This window comes from Schistocerca nitens, chromosome 8 (assembly GCF_023898315.1).
Source record: "Schistocerca nitens isolate TAMUIC-IGC-003100 chromosome 8, iqSchNite1.1, whole genome shotgun sequence".
NCBI lineage: Eukaryota > Metazoa > Arthropoda > Insecta > Orthoptera > Acrididae > Schistocerca > Schistocerca nitens.
Window position 1 is genome coordinate 595105160 of NC_064621.1, and position 22020 is coordinate 595127179.

Sequence of the window (22020 nt, forward strand, 5' to 3'; positions counted from 1 at the left end):
TTGTTGACAGCTTTTTTGTATGCATTTTCATTTTATTGAAAGGACTCCTATACATCAGAAGAGTTGGATTTAAATCTCCATATTTAGGTTTTTCTTGGTTGCCTGAAATTACCTGAGGCAAATGCTAAACAACTAGGGTTAATTTTTTGGCCATTCTTGACCAAAGAGAGCTAATGCTCTGTCCCAGCTATCCAGATATTGGTGGGACTTTTGAACACTAATCTTTCTATCTTCTTCTTGCTGGAGGACTATCTCAGCTGAATCTTAATCACGCAATATTGTTAATAAACCAATACGTTTGTACACATCACTCCACTCCATGACCCTGGTGCATCAACAGTAATTATTTTTCCAAAAAGAAAGAGGAAAAAAAAAACAATCTGTTGTAAAAGGCTTTATTGCTAATGACACATTTCGCATGGTTCAGATTATTTGCAAGTACTAAAAACGTTTTTGTTACATAAAACACGTGAACCTATCTAGCCCGTCAGTCGCCAAGATTAAGCTAATGGTGACATACTGAAATAATTGTACTTGCCTTAAAACAGCAAAAGCACATTAGCCAAGTAATGGAAATGTTGTGGCTGACTTCTTGGACACTGGGTGGCCAGTAATAATACAGTTAATTAGAACACACTGAATAAGTAATACTTTATTAATTCCAACAAAACCTATCTTTGCTCGCCAGGCTCAGCTGTAGCTATGAAACTGCATATGTGCACTTGCAGTTCAGAACACACTGAGTCACGATTACTGAGTGGTGAATTGATACAAGTTCATCATGGCTGTACTGTGGCTTCACTACAGTCACTAGAAAATACAAGTTTGTAGACACTTGTCGAAACAGTTCTGATAGCGTTGGCGCATAGGCACTGTTCATGGGAGACAGAAGTCCTCCGACAGGTGACACTGGCTGTGTCACGGCAAGTAGCCAGCACAATGGCTCTACTCTGACAGTAACTTCTTGAAGTGGACAGGATCTGACCTCAAACAGAACTTTTCACCTTGTGATGCTATTTCATGGAGGTGATGCTATTTCATGGCAGAGGCCAGCAGCATTGATGCCTTGGAACTACGAGATTGCTTCTACCTAGCATCTCATTGGCATCTCATGATACTGCTTTGCTGTGCAAGACCTCTGTGGTGGTCAATATTTCTTGTGCCACTTTCTTTACTGGACAACACTGCAGCAAAGCGTCAATAACTTAGCCTTAAAGCGAATCACACAGTCATCAGCTTTGGACCAGGAGGGTGGCTGAGAATGGCAAGATGAGTAAAGTTATGTTAAAAATGTTATTGAGCTCAGAATCAGTATTAACACGACCATTACTAACAGGGAGGGGGGGGGGGGGTGCTTTGTAGGCCCACTGGCTCAATATTTATATGTTGTAACTAAGTCTTTCGATATATGAACTTGAAATCAAAACTAATTGTCCATTACCACATCTACAATTGAATGATTATAGGATTTGTTAATTAAAATTCATTTATTTGTTTTTATTCTCCATGGGCCTTAGAAGCCCCACCCCCGTCCCCCTTCCTGTCGTAAATAACACAAAGGAAAGATTTCTGATGGTTAAGACTGGTTTTAAATTTTTAAAATGAAACAAACTTTTGCATTGTTTTCTCCAAACATATTTTTATGAATTCAACCATTTTTATTTTCATTGTTTCTGTTGCTGTTGAACAAGTAACATGAATAGGCAATGTTTACTTGATAGTTCTATTGAAGGAGTGCTTGAAGAAGTCCTGAATGAATCAGATTTAGGTGGAACTGACGTGGATGATGATGATGATGTGGAAGAAATTGGAACTGATTCACCATCTGAGAATGAAGAAGAGGTTCAGCCCAACCCACTGGATGCCAATGATACCAACTATGATAAATTCATTGCCAAAAGTGGACATGAGTATGTTAAGGAGCTATCTCAAGAATATCAGATTTCTGAATAAAATAGAGTGCAGGAAAGAATGGGACTAAGACAACAAGGAAAAACTGAGTCTCCGAAATAGACTATAGAGCTCACTTACACCCCATTCTATGAAACTAATAAAACTACACTCAATTGAAGGGGTCTCTCAACTAGGTATTCAGCACACCAATATAAATGAGTTATTTTGTTATATAGGGCTCTTACTAATCATGGGTTCAAATTGTTATAATAAGATACCGTATTTACTCGAATCTAAGCCGCACTTTTTTTCCGGTTTTTGTAATCCAAAAAACCACCTGCGGCTTAGAATCGAGTGCAAAGCAAGCGGAAGTTCTGAAAAATGTTGATAGGTGCCGCCACAACTAACTTCTGCCGTCGAATATATGTAGTGCTACACAATGTGGGCACAAAGATAAATACTGGCGCCAAAACCTCTGCATCAGTGAATAAATTTAAAAAAAAAAAAAGGTAGAAGACGAGCTTTTTTTTCTCCGCCCCGCGTTTCGACCACTGCATTTTCATACATTATCCAACGAAGTAAATACAAATTCCGTATTGTTCATCTTCGAATGTAGCAGAATTTCAATGTACTACGAAAATCCGACTGGCAAGACTGTTAGGGATGTTTGTCAATATGGCCAACTCTACGTTCCGAGTTTTTTCCTACCTGTGAGAAGAGATGGTTGCTAATAGGAACCTGATGAAATGTGAATCACATGCAGTATTCTCTTCACCATAAGAATAATACGAATATCAACATTTTGCCATGTATTCTTTCGTGTTTGCTGCTATCTCATTTAAATCCTGTCTACGTAATAAACTACGAAACCAGAGTGAGACAACAGCAAACGCGGAAGAATATACGTATCGTGTCATGTTTATATTCGTATTATTCTTATGCCTAATAGTGATACAGTCAGAAATGAAGCACGGCAACTGACTAGATTTTAAATGTAAGATGACTAATTTCTGTGCAGAATTTGATGTACTAAAGAAGCGGCCGCAAAGATTTTCAAACCGAGGAAAATTTTCGCAAAACTCTCGTTAGAACATGTTCTATCATACGCATGTTCTATCATACGCATTTGGTTCTTGTTGATCATTATCAAAGAAAGCAGCAGTGTAAGTAACAACAAATAGCAGTCTCTTGCCATTGTTTCGCTAATGAGACGATTCCTCTTTTTTTAAAAAGCGGCGGTAGCGCGCACAAAAGCAAGTCATGCCGCGAGCGGCGACAGGTCGTAAACACGCACTATCAAAATGCGACAAACAATGCATTACACAGTACAGTAATGCATTTTCAGCTTAGAGTGACGTAAACACCTATAACAAAGAAAACGGCACTTATCAGACCAAAGCAAAATAAGCAATCGATTCAAACCAGACGAAGCACGTAAAAAAGGAAGGGTACCCGTATAAATACGGACGGAGCGCCTGACGCATAGTAATGGCTACCTGGTAAAGCTTAACTGCTTAGCTTACGACTCGAACCAAACTACTGTAGCTGTATCGTCTTTCATTCGACCTAAATTGTGTCTCATATTACAATGGACCAACTTTGTTTCGATTTGGAGGTGCGGCCTTAAACTTTTCTCTCCCCATGAATTTCGAGTCTCAAATTTCAGGTGCGGCTTAGATTCGGGAAATTTTTTTTTTCCTTTATTTCGAGTCTCATTTTTCAGGTGCGGCTTAGATTCGAGTAAATACGGTACCTGTCCAAGATTTATGGTTTGTGCTTCAGGACTACGGCTCAATGAGTGAGACCTGATTTTTTCCAGTTGACCAAAATATTGAGGTTTGATGATAAGAATACAAGCTTGAATTCTTCATTTCATTGTATCTGATTCCTGATCTACACACCCCGGAAAATGAGATGTTGTCCTTCTTCTGTGTTCGCTGCCCATTCAAGGTGTTTTTAAAAGAGAAGCCCGGAGAACATGCCATTCTAATTAGAATGCTGTCTGATTCTGAGACTAGATATGTTATCAGCAGGGACGTCTAAAGAAGAAAGTCTGGAAATGCACAGCATCTAAATGGGCCAATGGGTATTGCAGAGACACTAATAAAACCCATCGAGAAATCGGGCCGGAGTGTTACCATGGATCGGTATTACACTTCAGTGGAGCTTGCTGAGACTCTGTGGAATGATTTTCACCTGACACTTGTTGGCACCCTGCAGTTGAACAGATGACACACAGCTGAAGACTATGACTGGCTGTAGTGTACACTCATCCATCTTCGCATATACTGGACCTCAGACACAGAGGTCACCAGTTACTGTGACAGCAACTCTAGTCCATGAGAAACCAAAGTGACTGCTGTTGATGCTTTTGACTTATCAGTCAGAAAGGTTGATTAGTGAGGACTCAAAAAACACTAATTCTACAAAGGAGTGTGGACACCATAGACAAGATGGCATGACATTACAGCACGAAGAGAGGAACAAGAAGATGGCCTACATCTCTCTTATACACAGTCATTAATATCATAGCAATAAATGAATATCAGACTTTCTTCTCAACTTTCCAATTTGGAAAAAGAATTTGCTAAATAGCAGAAGAGTTTTCCTCACTAACTCGGGTCTTGAACTAATAAGGCCACATGTAGATAAACGGGCCTGAAATTTGTACAGGCTTCAGAAGCCAGCAATAATGGCAATGGAAAGCATCACACAGTGGAAACTTAGCTGCACTGTTGAATATTCACCATCACAGAAGAGCCAGGAACATGGACCGTGCCACCTATGCTGCAAAGAAGCTGCACCTTAGAAGGTAAAGTACAAGAAGTTGGGAAAATCAACTGTTCCCTGCTGTCTGTGGAAAACACAGTAATAAGACAAGTGTTGCGTCAAAATGTGTTTCAGATTGAGACAGTAAATCATGTTTGCTTCATGTAGCAGACTAAAATTAAATAGTTGGTTTTTAAAAGAGAACACAATTATGAATGTCACTGGAACAAAATTATACAAAGTGAATTTTATGATTTGTTGATTTGGTTCCTATTATAATTTAATTTTTTATTATCCAGTATACAAAAATAATGTTTAACAGTTCTAAGTGTTCTCAATGGTGTCAGAAGTATAGAAACTTGCATTATGATAAATTAAATTGCCAGTTTCTTTCTTCCCATTATCTGACTAAAGCCCCTTCCACTGTTAAGGCAAGTACAGTAATTTTCATACCTCACCATTAGCATCATCTGATTGGTTTGTGTTTTTTATGTAACAAAAACTTTATTACTTGCAGATAATCGGAAGATGTGTGAAACAGGTCATTAGCAATTAACTCTTTTGCAGTAGAGACCTTTTTTTTGTTAAAAAAAAGAACATATTAGTATTTAATTAATTGAGATTCTATCATGGGCAAAAAAGGCTAATGAAAACTTCTCTAGCCGGCCGAAGTGGCCGCGCGGTTCTGGCGCTGCAGTCTGGAACCGCAAGACCGCTACGGTCGCAGGTTCGAATCCTGCCTCGGGCATGGATGTGTGTGATGTCCTTAGGTTTGTTAGGTTTAACTAGTTCTAAATTCTAGGGGACTAATAACCTCAGCAGTTGAGTCCCATAGTGCTCAGAGCCATTTGAACCATTTTTGAAAACTTCTCTATCTGTCTTACTGTTTATCAGATGTACAGTCCTCTACAAATAACAGCAGGCTTTCCCCTGCATCCTCCTTATCTTCCCTCTCATGTCATGGACCTTATTCAAATGCCATTTGCTGTCTAGCCTTTTATGGTCTTGTAAGTTTTGTGAGTTCTTTGCCTAAATGACATACAAGGCCTTTTTGCTTGCCACTTGTTCTGCTAAAATGGTTATGATTTTTATATAATAGACATTTCAGTTTTTTGCACAAAAGTATCAGCAAAGGCCTGACATTATACAGTACTATACTAGTGAGCATTGTTCTTTATTTACGGGGTGTACATAAAGTCCGGGAACACTTTCAGTTATTTATTGCACAAGAACCAAACATTGTACAGATATCATACATATGTCATTTTGGAGAGAAACCCTGAAAGTTTTTTTTTCATGTATACCGCCACAGCATGGTTTGGCAATTTGGTTAGTTAGCGCTAGTTGCAAACATGGCGAGTTCAGGTGCGGAGTGAACTTTCTGTGTGTTGGAGTTCGACAAAAACAAGTGTGCTACAGCTGTTCAACAGATGTTTAGAACCAAATACAGTAATACCCACCAACAAGAAAGGCCATTTACCACTGACACAACAAATTCGTTACGATGCATTGCTTGTGCCCAGCAAAGAGAAGCAGACATCCCAGTGTGAGTGAAGGGAGTATGGAGTGCTTACGAGAGACATTCATAAGGAGTCCAAAGAAATCGGTTCCTCATGCATCCCGTGAGCTCGAAGTGGCTCGAATGACAGTGTGGAAAGTCCTGCGACAGAAGTTGTCTATGAAACCATTCAAATTGCAGCTAGTGCAAAAGCTCAATGACAATGACAAGCGCTTTGAGTTTTGTTTACAGTTGCAGCAATTGAATGTGGATGGGGATGGCATTGTTGATCACTTAATTTTTAGTAACAAAGCAACTTTTCACACTAATGGGAAAGTGAACAGGTGTAACTGTTGAATCTAGGGTACAAAGCATCCACATGAATGCATTGAATTTGAGTGTGATTCCCCAAAGGTAAATGTTTTTTGTGCCTTGTCACGTCGAAAACTGTACTGTCCATTCTTCTTTGTCGAGAGCAGTGTCACTGGATATTCCTACTTGGACATGTTGCAGCAATGCAGCAATGGCTGATGCCTCAAAAATGCAGTCGGACTCCCCGTTCATCTTTCAGCAGGACGGGGCTCCACCCCATTTTCATTGTGAAGTTTGTGGGTACCTGAAAACGGAGTTGCTGCATCGATGGATCAGCTATGCTACAGAAGAGGATAGCTGTTTCAGGAAATGGCCTACTAAAGATCAGGTGTATGTACCGCCTTTACCATGTGATGTAGCAGAACTCCGGGAGAGAATACGGGAAGTGACTGTCACAGTCAACGATGCCGTGTGGAGATGGGTAACAATAAATAATTGAAAGTGTTCCCAGATTTTATGTACACCTTGTATTTTACGTAATCTATTTATACTTTTTTCTTACATTGGAAGCAGTTGGTTTGTTTTATTGATATGCGAGAAACTACCGTCTCCCACCGTAACCCATGAAAATGACAATATACCTTGACATCCACAATGAATTACTTACATCAGTAAAGCAGAGGGTGAGAAATGTGTTCGAACCCTGAGACCTCCAGATCAGTTGGAGAACAAACAAAACACTGCAGCTACTTCACTGCTGTGGTAATGAAAATCCTTGTACCATTGCTGCCAACGATTAATCATTCTGCATAGTTGTACCTTCAACTTAGTATTCAAGGTAGCACTCATCACAGTTCTGTGACAGGATTCCATCACCATGTTCATAGGCACAAGAATATGTAGCAGTATTCAGAAGACGTTCTTGGCAGTTCTTTCAGTAAAAATAGTGCCCGCCAGTGTGGGGGAGTGGAGAGTCGTATTGGCATATATAGGGAAACATTCCACGTAGGAAAAATATATCTAAAAACAAAGATGATGAGACTTACCAAACAAAAGCGCTGGCAGGTCGATAGACACACAAACATACACACAAAATTCTAGCTTTCGCAACCAACGGCTGCTTCATTAGGAAAGAGGGAAGGAGAGGGAAAGACGAAAGGATGTGGGTTTTAAGGGAGAGGGTAAGGAGTCATTCCAATCCTGGGAGCGGAAAGACTTACCTTAGGGGGAAAAAAGGACGGGTATACACTCGCGCACACACACACATATCCATCCACACATATACAGACACAAGCAGACATATACAGAGGCAAAGAGTTTGGGCAGAGATGTCAGTCGAGGCGGAAGTGCAGAGGCAAAGATGTTGTTGAATGACAGGTGAGGCATGAGTGGCGGCAACTTGAAATTAGCGGAGATTGAGGCCTGGTGGATAACGGGAAGGTGAATCTGATTCACCTGGTCCTACTCCAAATCCCATGCCACTTTCCTTGATGTTGACCACCACCTGACCAATGGCCAGCTTCACACGTCCGTCCACATCAAACCCACCAACAAGCAACAGTACCTCCATTATGACAGCTGCCACCCATTGCACATCAAACGGTCCCTTCCCTACAGCCTAGGCCTTCGTGGCAAATGAATCTGCTCCAGTCCGGAATCCCTGAACCATTACACCAACAACCTGACAACAGATTTCGCATCCCGCAACTACCCTCCCGCAACTACCCTGGTACAGAAGCAAATAACCAGAGCCACTTCCTCATCCTCTCAAACCCAGAACCTCCCACAGAAGAACCACAAAAGTGCCCCACTTGTGACAGGATACTTTCCGGGACTGGATCAGACTCTGAATGTGGCTCTCCAGCAGGGATACGACTTCCTCAAATCCTGCCCTGAAATGAGATCCATCCTTCATGAAATCCTCCCCACTCCACCAAGAGTGTCTTTCCGCCATCCACCTAACATTCGTAACCTCATAGTTCACCCCTATGAAATCCCCAAACCACCTCTGGCTCCTACCCTTGTAACTGCCCCCGGTGTAAAACCTGTCCCATTCACCTTCCCACCACCACCTACTCCAGTCCTGTAACCCGGAAGGTGTACGCGATCAAAGGCAGAGCCACGTGTGAAAGCACCCACGTGATTTACCAACTGACCTGCCTACACTGTGACGTATTCTATGTGGGAATGACCAGCAACAAACTGTCCATTCGCATGAATGGACACAGGCAGACAGTGTTTGTTGGTAATGAGGATCACCCTGTGGCTAAACATGCCTTGGTGCACGGCCAGCACATCTTGGCACAGTGTTACACCGTCCGGCTTATCTGGATACTTCCCACTAACACCAACCTATCCGAACTCCGGAGATGGGAACTTGCTCTTCAATATATCCTCTCTTCCCGTTATCCACCAGGCCTCAATCTCCACTAATTTCAAGTTGCCGCCACTCATACCTCACCTGTCATTCAACAACATCTTTGCCTCTGCACTTCTGCCTCGACTGACATATCTGCCCAAACTCTTTGCCTCTGTATATGTCTGCTTTTGTGTGTGTGTGTGTGTGTGTGTGTGTGTGTGTGTGTGTACCCGTCCTCTTTTCCCCCTAAGGTAAGTCTTTCCGCTCCCGGGATTGGAATGACTCCTTACCCTCTCCCTTAAAACCCACATCCTTTCGTCTTTCCCTCTCCTTCCCTCTTTCCTGATGAAGCAGCCGTTAGTTGCAAAAGCTAGAATTTTGTGTGTATTTTTGTGTTTGTTTGTGTGTCTATCGACGTGCCAGCGCATTCGTTTGGTAAGTCACATCATCTTTGTTTTTAGATATATTTTTCCCAGGTGGAATGTTTCCCTCTATTGTATTCATATATATAATCAGCTGAACAAAGTTATCCTCTTTGATAAAGAGCTTATTAGATGTACTGACTGGAAGTGATAATGAAGACGAAAACTTCAGCAATTTCTTGGAAGGTAAAGACATTTACCTCATCCTATAACAAATGGAGAGTGGTTGCAAATGTATTCAGTTTTGAAATAAAAAAATTATAAGCCAACAATGAAGTTGATGGGAGTTGCATGTTACACTTGACACTGAAAAAAGCTTTCATGGTTGAACAGCAAACACATGCAGTACTACCACAGCACTGTGGTAACAATTTACCCACTAGACTAAAAACAACAAAAAAGTTATATATGCAGATAAGGGCCAAGTAATAAGCACATCAGATATAGTTATTGAAATGTATTTCTCAAAAAGTTTTAAACATAAAACTTTCTACAGCTGCTTTAACAAATACTTTGCTATCTTTTATATATTTAGCAGCTGTCTTATTTCATCTCTTTCTATTGACTCTACATTAATTAGAAGACTATTGTGCCCTTCGAATGCTGTGTGATTATGTAACAAATAATAATGTATTTACTGATTCAGGTGGTAGAGAAATTTAATGACCCGCTGAGTCCTGACTTCATATTTATGCTTAGTTCAAAAGCTGGAGGATGTGGGTTGAACTTAATTGGTGCAAATCGCTTGGTAATGTTTGACCCAGATTGGAATCCTGCAAACGACGACCAAGCTATGGCTCGTGTTTGGCGTGATGGGCAACGAAAGCAATGTTTTATATACAGGTATGTGCTACCTAGATAAGTATAAGAATTATAAATATGTCAAAAATCATATAAAATGTACTTTTTTTGTAAGTAATGAGAACTGTCATTGTTTACAAAGAAACTTATATAATTTATTTATTTCTGGATGTTTACCACTTACAAAATATTCACCACTTACAAAATATGAGACTGAAGATAACAAACTGGAGAAATGAAATATGAGCATCAGAAAATTAATTCTCTATAACCATTAATGACACTAATTACATTTTGATGAGATCTCTCTTAAGCCGAAAGATGAACTGACGGTACATTAAATACAACTGAGTTGATAGCTTCTTTGCCTTATGAATTCATTAACCCAAGCAATAGCAGTGGGGGTACATTATGCCCACCTTTTCAAAATATTGTAATCTAGTCATAAACTAAAAATTTTGAAAAATATTTCTTTAATGAATTCTTCTACCAGATTCTATCATTGTTTTACGGTTTACAATTAAAATTGAAGGATGTAGGTTGCAGTAGGTAGTGGGAGATGAAGAAGCTTGCACAGGATAGAGTAGCATGGAGAGCTGCATCAAACCAGTCTCAGGACTGAAGATCACAACAACAACAATTAAAATTAATCCAAAGATTGATGTAATTGAGATAGTGCAATGAACGTCTTATTCAATAAATAATAGCACTGAAAGATATTTCCTGGTTCTGAATCTTACTTGCACATCAGTATCTCTTGTGGTATACATTATTGAAAATGCTTTGGTATTGCTAGGGTTAATGTTTATCAAAATTAACTACTGTGTGCCTATATTGTGGTTAATAATAAGACAGTTTCATTCTGACAGCAATCAGTATTCATGGTATGCAGCAGAGCAGTAATGTTATCTGGTTATTTGCCGCTGCCTCCAAGTAGTTGTCAGGGGCAAGCACCTTGCGAAAATAAGCAACTCTTGGCTGGGTGTAGGTCTAGCAAATAACATTACGAGATTGAGAACTGGTCAGTCCTGTCTCAAAACATTTTCTAGCAACAAAAGTCTTTAGAAGTAGGAACAGGTGGACATTGGAGGATGCAGCAGGATAAATGTTTCAACATTTCACACCTCAAATCCCTCTGTTTTCCTCCTCCAGAAGCATCAGTGAGGGCAGGTGCATTCGTGTGATGAAAAAATTTCAATTCTAGGATCCCTTTTAATGTACTGTTTCATCTAGTTGTCCCAGGAGACTGATGTAGTGTTCACCAGTTATTTTGATCAATAAGACTACTTCCTTTTCTGCCTCAGAAAACACTGACCAGATCCTTTCAAGCCCATGAATGCAACTTCCCCATGTCTTACCCACAATAACAGATTTATGCATAGTCCAAACATACACTATGTGATCAAAAGTATCTGGATCCCCAAAACCATACTGTTTTCATATTAGGTGCATTGTGCTGCCACCTACTGCCAGGTACTCCATATCAGTAACCTCTCTAGTCATTAGACATTGTGAGAGAGCAGAATGGGGCACTTCGCAGAACTCACGGACTTTGAATGTGGGCAGGTGATTGGGTGTCATGTGTGTCATAGGTCTGTATGCGAGATTTCCACACTCCTAAACATCCCTAGATCCACTGTTTCCAATGTGATAGTGAAGTGGAAATGTAAAGGGACATGTACAGCACAAAAGTGTACAAGTCGACCTCGTCTGTTGACTGACAGAGACCGCTGACAGTTGAATAGGCAGATATCTATCCAGACCATCACACAGGAATTCCAAACTGCATCAGGATCCACCGCAAGTACTATGACAGTTTGGTGGAAGGTGAGAAAACTTTGATTTCATAGTCAAGTGGCTGCTCGTAAGCCTCACATCATGCCAGTAAATGCCAAACGATGCCTCACTTGGTGTAAGGAGCGTAAACATTGGACAATTGAACTGTGGAAAAACATTGTGCAGAGTGACGAATCACAGTACACAATGTGGCAATCCAATGGCAGGGTGTGGGTATGGCGAATGCCTGGTGAACGTCATCTACCAGTGTGTGTAGTGCCAACAGTAAAATTAGGAGGTGGTGGTGTTATGGTGCGGTCATGTTTTTCATGTAGGGGGCTTGCACCCCTTGGTTTTTTTTGTGTGGCACTATCACAGCACAGGCCTACATTGATATTTTAAGCACATTCTTGCTTCCCACTGTTCAAGAGCAATTCGGGGATGGTGATTGCATCTTTCAACATGATCGAGCACCTGTTCATAATGCACGGCCTGTGGTGGAGTCGTTATATGACAATAACATCCCTGCATTGGACAGGCCTGCACAGAGTCCTGACCTGAATCCTGTAGAACACCTTTGGGATGTTTTGGAATGCTGACTTCATGCCAGGCCTCACCGACCGATATCGGTAGCTCTACACAGTGCAGCACTCCGCGAAGAATGGGCTGCCATTCCCCAAGAAACCTTCCAGCATCTGATCGAATGTATGTCTGCAAGGGTGGAAGCTGCCATCAAGGCTGAGGGTGGGCAAACCCCAGCATTACCAGTGGAGGTTGCCATGAACTTATAAATCATTTTCAGCCAGGTGTCTGGATATTTTTGATCACATAGTGTTGCTGAGATATGTGTTTTTCATCTGCTTTTGGTTGGCACAAAGCTCTCTCAAATTTAAACTATTACAGATTGACTCATTCTTCATCTAACATATGCTTTCTTCGAATAAGACATCACTAAAAAACACAAAATGTTATTGGACACATTCTAGATATCTTCATCTATGGTTGCACTTTTGGGATGTTCTTCATGCGGATTTTCAGAATGAAAAATATGACCACATTTGAATTTAGTTCCTTTTTCATAACAGTTGGAAATGAAAGGGCAGACTCCTTATACGCCTTCACAAGCCTTAGATGAACTTCCATAATGGATAAGCCATCTAAAACAAATCATTTTGATAAAAGCATAGTACTCCAAATTATTCAGCTGAAAGAAACACAACATGGTTACTTTTAAAAAACCACATAAAGAACGCTATAATAAAAAGCAATACTTCACCCATGTTAACACTGCCTCTGTGCTAGGGTAAGAACTCTTCACTTTACCTATAGGACTTAAGTTCTCTGCCACTGTTCATGGTGAAGGGAGTAAGTTTGCAACAAGTACTTTTAATAACTATCCCATATTTAGTCTTTGGAATCAAGATGGTGAAATGAACTACCAGTTCTGTCTGGTAGTGACAATCTCCTGCATATTGTATTGCTGCTCCCCTTTCAATGAAATTAAGTCATTTGTAACTCATATACTTATACAAAATGTTGTTCCCTTCGGTTTAACTATCCAGAGAGATTTACTTTCACCTTGGAAATTTTAGAGGCCAAGAATAATTTCCCACCTGCAAGAACACCGAAGGTACCATAATCCACATCAAATAAGTTATTGGAAAGTCCGTGGTGGAATATAAATAATCTAAGGAGTAACAGTAAGAAGTCAACAAATTGTTGATGTGTTGAGTCACTGTCAGGCTCATAAACAAGATGAGGAACCTTGTTAGTTTTCTCCTTCAGAGCCACAGAATACAAATACACACACATACACCTGCATGGCTAGATTGACCCAGCTGACTACATTGATCCAGAACTGTAGCTCAGTGGATGTGCAGGGTTTGTGTCAGGTTAAGTGGGTGAGGGGAGAAAGGAGGTGGATGCAGGGTGTGAGAGCTAGAGAAGTGTGGCTGATGGCTGGGAAAGAGAGGCAGTAGGCACCTGAAATAAGAATGTGGCTTCTTATGCCTCTAAAGAGCGGAAGTTGTCTGTGAAGCTCGCTGTGGATTGCGAGCAGAGGGGACATAAAATGTTGGGAGGTGCAGACTATTCATATGAGAGTGTGAACGCAGAATGAATTAAATTAGGGTCATAAGATGAGAGGAGGTGGGTGTGGGGCAGGGGCTAACAGAGATCAAGGCCAGGAGGATTATAATATCAAAGTAAATGTTGCAAAGACAACTCCCATCCATGTAACACAGACAAGCTAGCTTTGGGACTGAACAGTCCAGATGACAGGTTGTGAAACAGACTTTGAAATCAAGCATGTTATGTTCAGCACTGTGCTTCACCACTAGGTGATCAACTTAGTTCTTGATTTCAGTTGGGCAGTGGCTGTTCATTCTGTTAGACAACTGGTTAGTGATATGCTCAAATAAAAAAAATTGCATCATAGCATGACTGCTGTCACATGTGTCCCTACCTTTGAAGTGATAGGATAGATTGGAGTCAGTTGTATGTATGGATGGATGTACATATGTATTTATTGGACAGGTCTTGTGCTTGGGTGTTCTGTAGAGGTATGGGTTTGGGAATAAATGTAACATAAGGGTGGAACAGTATATTATTTAGTCTGGGTGAGTTGCAGTATACTGTATTTGCAGGGTTGTGGGTAGGATGTTACACATTTCCTGGCACAACACATAGTCAAAGCCCCAGCAAAGGATATGGTTAAGTTGTTCCTGTCAGAGATGATATTCAGTGGTGAGGGGATGCTGCTTCACAGTTTGCTACTAGGGTGGTCGCAGAATTATGGTCGTATTTAGGTAAAGCCTGTCTGTGAAGGCCGTAGTATGATCTTCAGCATTCTAGGCAAGAGATTACTTATCACTGCAGAATCACATTCACAAGTAGACATTCTATATGGGAGAGACTTATTAATGTGAGAGGGATGGCAGCAAGTAATGTTGAAAGTGGTCTTGATATGAAAAGTTTGGATGGAGCCACCAGGGGGTGGAGGTAAATGGTATGTGGCACTCCAGGCTTAGAATTACTGCATGAAGTGAGTGGAAGAGGTATTTAGGCCTTGGAGGAGTGAGGGTAGTGCATCTTGGCCCTAGTTCCAAATCATGAATGGACCTGAACCAGACAAGAAGCTTGGGATTTTTATGTGACTAGGAAGGTTTCTTCTAGATGGCCCATAAATAGGTTGACATAGAAGTAGTGGCCGTGCGGTTCTAGGCGCTAAAGTCTGGAGCCGAGCGACCGCTATGGTCGCAGGTTCGAATCCTGCCTCGGGCATGGATGTGTGTGCTGTCGTTAGGTTAGTTAGGTTTAAGTAGTTCTAAGTTCTAGGGGACTGATGACCTCAGAAGTTAAGTCCCATAGTGCTCAGAGCCATTTGAACCATTTTTTGACATAGAAGTGTGCCATGCAGATTCTCGTGGAGGTGCTGCAGATTTCTCAACCTTCACTCCAAGGATGAAGTAGTTACTCATAAGGATGTAGTTTGTAAGGTGTTCAAGGAAAGAGGTGGTGGGTTGGATTCTGTAGAAAATTGGGAGAGGTAGTGTTAGACAGCGGCAAGGTCACGGGTATGGGTGAACTTGATGATATGGAGGTGGTATCTACATTGATATTTATGGATCAGGTTCTTAATGAGCCAGGGATGGTTGAGAGGTGGTGAAGGAAGTGATGTGTGACAAACTGCCTATTGGCTTCTGTCTCGGGTTCTTCGGCCGACGTTCATCTAATGATTTTTCTGACGTTTCGCCAGCACGAGTGGCTGGCATTGTCAAAGCTTCACCCTCCATTGCCGGTGGTGAACTGGAGCCGAGCTCGCGGCCGCAGACTATATGTACCTGGCACGCCAACGTCCGAGGGCTTCTCCGCGGTCATTTCCGGTGCGGTTCTCCTCTTGCTACCTGCGACGGTCGTTCACTGCAGTACGGGAAGCCAGGATCCGTTTACCTTAAGGCTTTCCTCTTTCTTGTTGAAACTGTTCGCGTGTTTTTGTATTTCTACAGCTTCTCTAAACAAGCGCGTGTGATAGTGCTTCTCTACAGCCAGAACTTCCGTGTCGGCGAATTGTATTACGTGGTCGGTCTCATTCAGTGCGTGCTCTGCCACGGCCGATTTCTCCACTTGCCCCAACCTGCAATGACGCTTATGCTCTTTGATCCTGGTGTTAATGGATCGTCCAGTCATTCCGACATAAACTTTTCCGCATGTGCAAGGTATACGGTATATTCCCGACATTGCAAGTGGGTCTCTTTTCTCCTTCGCCGATCTAAGACACTCTTTGATCTTCCTTGTCGGTTTGAAAATCGTCTTTACGCCATGTTTGCGCAATATACGGCCGATTCTGTCCGTCACTCTGGGAATGTATGGCAGAAAGGCCGTACCCGACATTTCTTCTTCTGGTTCCTTACTTCGCCGAGTGTTTGGCTCTGTTACACTTCTAATGTAATTTGTGGAGTACCCATTACTCCTCAGAACAGTTTCCAGGTGTTGCAATTCTCGTTTGAGGTGTTGCGGCTCACATATTCGTCCTGATCTCGTTACGAGCGTACTAATCATGCCTCTTTTCTGGCTCGGGTGGTGGTTTGACAGTTTGTGCAGGTATCGGTGTTGTGTCTAGTTCATACAGCATAGACACAATGAGGTAGCTAGGTGCACGCTAAACTAACGCAGACGGGCTTGAAGTTCTGGAACATGAGACTTATTAATGAATAAGAAGAAAAGTACGTAGATGTTTGTTACTTATCTTTATTCTCTGGTTGGAATACATCTCTCTTGAATATTCGTAAGCTATAAGCACTGATACAAATGGCGCCTTGCTAGGTAGTAGCTATGGACTAAGCTGAAGGCTATTCAATCTGTCTCTCGGCAAATGAGAGGAAAGCTTCGTACGTCTGGTCGCAAGCTATGTCGTCCGTACAACTGGGGCGAGGTCGAGTCCGTGTCTTGTGACCTGCCATGTGGTGGCGCTAGGTTTGCGACCACCCAGTGGCGACACGCGGGTCCGACATGTACTACAGGACCGCGGCCGATTTAAGTTACCACCTAGCAAGTGTGGTGTCTGGCTGTGACACCACAATCGGTCCGTGTGTGTCGGTTTTCGATACACGCTGTGTCCCAGCTTTTCGCCGTCCCTTGTGACCAGCACATCTAGAAATGGCAGTTTCTTGTCTTTTTCTACTTCCATGGTAAATGTTATGTTGGCATGGAGGCTGTTCAAGTGCCTTAGGAAGTCACCGAGCTGTTCTTCACCATGGCTCCACACCACGAAAGTATCATCGACGTACCTGTACCACACCTTAGGTTTGCAAGTCGCCGAGTCCAGTGCCTGTGCTTCGAATTGTTCCATGAAGAAGTTGGCCACCACTGGACTGAGAGGACTACCCATGGCGACACCTTCCAGCTGTTCGTAGAAATCACCATTCCACGTGAAATAGCTCGTGGTGAGACATGCATGGAAGAGCTTTTTGATGTATTGCGGGAACATGGAACCGATGTGCTCCAGAGCGTCACTGAGTGGCACTTTCGTAAATAACGAAACAACATCAAAGCTGACCAGTATGTCGTTTGGTGCAAGTTTCAGTTCCTTCAGCTTCTCAATGAAATGTCCTGAGTCCTTAATGTATGTGTCGGTCTTCCCCACGTGTGGCTGCTGGAGCAGAGAGGCCAAGTGTTTTGCCAGTTTATACGTTGGAGAGCCAGGAGCGCTAACGATCGGTCTCAGTGGAACGTTGTTCTTATGGATCTTGGGTAATCCATACAGCCGAGGTGGCAGGGCTTCTGTGTTGCGCAGGTTTCTCTGTATGTCCGCTGGCAGAGAGGACGCCTTGATTAATCGATTCGTATTCCGAGTGATACGCTGCGTCGGATCTGCACTTAGTTTTCGGTACGTCGTCGGATCCAATAGGTCTCGGATCTTTTGCTCATAATCTTCGGTCTTCATTACGACTGTCGCATTCCCCTTATCGGCAGGCAGTACCAATATACTCTTGTCGGCGTTGAGATTCTTAATGGCTTGTACCTCTTCTTTCTTCAGGTTGCAAGCTGGTGGTTTTGCTCGGCGCAGTATCCTGGCTGTTTCAGTGCGTATTTCCTCTGCCCTTTCACAAGGAAGGGTCCGAATGGCTGCTTCGGTGTTGGCAATGATGTCCTCCATAGGTATAGTTCTCGGGACGATAGCGAAATTCCCTCCTTTTTGAAGAACAGACACTTCCTCTTCGGTCAATTGTCGTTCAGTGAGGTTGACCACTGTGTGTGACATGTCGGGAATCGCCTTGTCGGTCTGCTTCCAGCATCTTTTGAACTTTTTCTTCTGCCGCTCGGTGCAGCGCTCGAGTTCGTTCTGCATGCTCTTGTGAGTGATGCTGTCGATCTTGTCCCAGTCGTCTCAATGCATTCTGCTACTTAGGTGATAGAAAATGTCCAGAAGTTCCTGATCCGTTCTTGCCAAGTCTCTCCGTGTTGTATGTATTCGCTCACGAAGAAAAGCTCGTTCCATTCTGTCGTAGATACGATGTGCTTGGGCGGTGGTGAATAGGCGCTTACATCTCAAGAACTTCGGTGTAGCACATTCATCTCGGCATCGTGACAGAAAGGCGAGAGAGGACATCAGTCGCGCTTTCTTCTTCCGTCGTTGGTCAAGGCGTCGGTACAATCTGCAAATCTCCTCCCCGTAGAGGCATAATACAAAATTGTTAAGGCTTTCGTGGCCACTTGTTGACAAACTGCCTATTGGCTTCTGTCTCGGGTTCTTCGGCCGACGTTCATCTAATGATACATACATTAAGGACTCAGGACATTTCATTGAGAAGCTGAAGGAACTGAAACTTGCACCAAACGACATACTGGTCAGCTTTGATGTTGTTTCGTTATTTACGAAAGTGCCACTCAGTGACGCTCTGGAGCACATCGGTTCCATGTTCCCGCAATACATCAAAAAGCTCTTCCATGCATGTCTCACCACGAGCTATTTCACGTGGAATGGTGATTTCTACGAACAGCTAGAAGGCGTCGCCATGGGTAGTCCTCTCAGTCCAGTGGTGGCCAACTTCTTCATGGAACAATTCGAAGCACAGGCACTGGACTCGGCGACTTGCAAACCTAAGGTGTGGTACAGGTACGTCGATGATACTTTCGTGGTGTGGAGCCATGGTGAAGAACAGCTCGGTGACTTCCTAAGGCACTTGAACAGCCTCCATGCTAACATAACATTTACCATGGAAGTAGAAAAAGACAAGAAACTGCCATTTCTAGATGTGCTGGTCACAAGGGACGGCGAAAAGCTGGGACACAGCGTGTATCGAAAACCGACACACACGGACCGATACCTGCACAAACTGTCAAACCACCACCCGAGCCAGAAAAGAGGCATGATTAGTACGCTCGTAACGAGAGCAGGACGAATATGTGAGCCGCAACACCTCAAACGAGAATTGCAACACCTGGAATCTGTTCTGAGGAGCAATGGGTACTCCACAAATTACATTAGAAGTGTAACAGAGCCAAACACTCGGCGAAGTAAGGAACCAGAAGAAGAAATGTCGGGTACGGCCTTTCTGCCATACATTCCCAGAGTGACGGACAGAATCGGCCGTATATTGCGCAAACATGGCGTAAAGACGATTTTCAAACCGACAAGGAAGATCAAAGAGTGTCTTAGATCGGCGAAGGAGAAAAGAGACCCACTTGCAATGTCGGGAATATACCGTATACCTTGCACATGCGGAAAAGTTTATGTCGGAATGACTGGACGATCCATTAACACCAGGATCAAAGAGCATAAGCGTCATTGCAGGTTGGGGCAAGTGGAGAAATCGGCCGTGGCAGAGCACGCACTGAATGAGACCGACCACGTAATACAATTCGCCGACACGGAAGTTCTGGCTGTAGAGAAGCACTATCACACGCGCTTGTTTAGAGAAGCTGTAGAAATACAAAAACACGCGAACAGTTTCAACAAGAAAGAGGAAAGCCTTAAGGTAAACGGATCCTGGCTTCCCGTACTGCAGCGAACGACCGTCGCAGGTAGCAAGAGGAGAACCGCACCGGAAATGACCGCGGAGAAGCCCTCGGACGTTGGCGCGCCAGGTACATATAGTCTGCGGCCGCGAGCTCGGCTCCAGTTCACCACCGGCAATGGAGGGTGAAGCTTTGACAATGCCAGCCACTCGTGCTGGCGAAACGTCAGAAAAATCATTAGATGAACGTCGGCCGAAGAACCCGAGACAGAAGCCAATAGGCAGTTTGTCAACAAGTGGCCACGAAAGCCTTAACAATTTGGAAGTGATGTGTGTCATTGATTTGAAAGCCAGGCTGCAGACAATCAGTTTAATGTGTTGGGCAACAAGTGCTGAGATTATTTCTGTGAGGTCACAAGTTCATTAAGGATACTTTATTCATCTTCACCCAGACCTAAAAAAAATCGGTCCTCATTAGTTCTCTGCCTCAACACCTTCTCTTCCCTACATTTCATTTGGTTCTCCTCATACCAGCATACCACCTTCTTGGATAATGATCTTCACTTCTCCGATGTCACCATCCGAACCTGGTCATGACCTCCACCTCTATGATGTCACCATCCATACCTATCCATGTCATGCCTGCTAACTTCACAGTACCTGCATTTTGATAGTTGCCATCTTTTTCAAGCTAACGATTTTCTCTCGTTTAGTCTGGCTACTCCTGGCCAGAGCATCTACAGTATTCAGCAATCCCTTGCCCAGTGTGCTGAATGTCTTACTAAGGTCTACACAGACAGGCATTACCCTCAAACCTAGTTTACAAACAGATTTCTATTGCTGTATCCACACATACCTCTAATCTTCTGGTAATCCCCAGGAAACAGTTGTGAAGGAGTGCCCCTTCCATCAGCCAGTGTCATCCCAAACTGGAATAAGCCAACCATATCCTTCACCAGGACTTAGACTATTTATCAACCTGCTCAGACATGAGGAACTCTGTATCCACAATCTTTCCCACCCCTCCCAAAGTGGTATTATGCTGCCAACCATATCTACGTAACTTCAGATTCCATCCATAGGCCACACCTGCTCCAACCCATTGCCATATGGGTCATAACAGAGAATTGTGAAGGTGGTTTGATGATGCTCTGCCAGGCACTTACATGTGATTTGCAATGCATGATGTGCCCAATACGCCCACACCAGCACATCCTACTTCAGTCCTGTCACAGTTCGATCCTATTCGATTAGAGACAGGATCACATGTGAAAGCAGTCATATAACATAACAGCTCTGCATTAACATTTACACAGCATTTTATGTGAGGATGTCGCCAACCCGGCATCCACCCAAATGATTGGCCACTCAATCTCCACTGGATCCTGCCCCACGAACCTAACTTCACTCATCCTACACTCACATCTTCCTCTCCACTGTTCTCTCTACCCCTCCCAATCCACTGTAACACATCATTGTGCACTACACACAACTCCCTCTGCCTGTGACCAGAGTGAGCTCATTGGTGCTAAATTCCTAACCCGGGTGCCTGCTGCCTCTCCTTCCCAGCCATCATCCATACTACCCTAGCCCTCCCTCCTTCTCCCCTTCTCATTTCTACCCTCACCTACTACAATAACACAACCATTTATCCCAGTTGAGCTTCTGTGTCAGGTCAATGTTGTCAACTGGGACAATGTAGTTGTGCAAGTGTATGTGTACTACATAGCTCTGGGGTGGATTTGTCTGAAAGCTAGCAAAGCTTTGAATCTTGTTTATCTGCCTATCGGTGACACATTGCCTCAACTATGTGGTGAGTTGCTAGCTTTACTCTTAAATTAACCATATGCCACTTCAGAATTTTTATATGTTTTCTACTGTAGGTAGACATCTGCCTGGCCAGTGCACTGGTTTTGTGTTCTTCTTCTGAGACACATTAATTGCACGGGCTAAAGATCGAAAAATGAATATATATTAATATGCGTGTGTAAGTCTGATGACACTCTGAACTGTAGCGAGTTTCAGTTGATCACCGCAGCCATGATGTAGTCTTCTCCAGTGAGTGTAAGCAGGTCATTGTCTTGTTACTCTATTCTGTTTGTAGTATCACATACTACTCAAACACACGATGCCTGCCATGCAGTACACCATGCATATTGTGGACATGGAAAGTAGTTTCTTGCCCCTGACATGTAGGCTACCCTGCAGAGCAGTTCAGTGAGGCAGAACGAT

General features: G+C 43.0%; 1 protein-coding gene across 1 annotated transcript in view; it reads left to right on the plus strand.

Moving 5' to 3' along the window:
- LOC126198442 (DNA repair and recombination protein RAD54-like) overlaps positions 1–22020 on the plus strand; it is a 61095-nt gene that overhangs the window by 14026 nt on the left and 25049 nt on the right. Inside the window, exon 3 of the mRNA XM_049934765.1 lies at positions 9900–10096. Within this exon, the coding sequence (XP_049790722.1) occupies positions 9900–10096 (197 nt within the window). The remainder of the gene's footprint in view (positions 1–9899; positions 10097–22020) is intronic.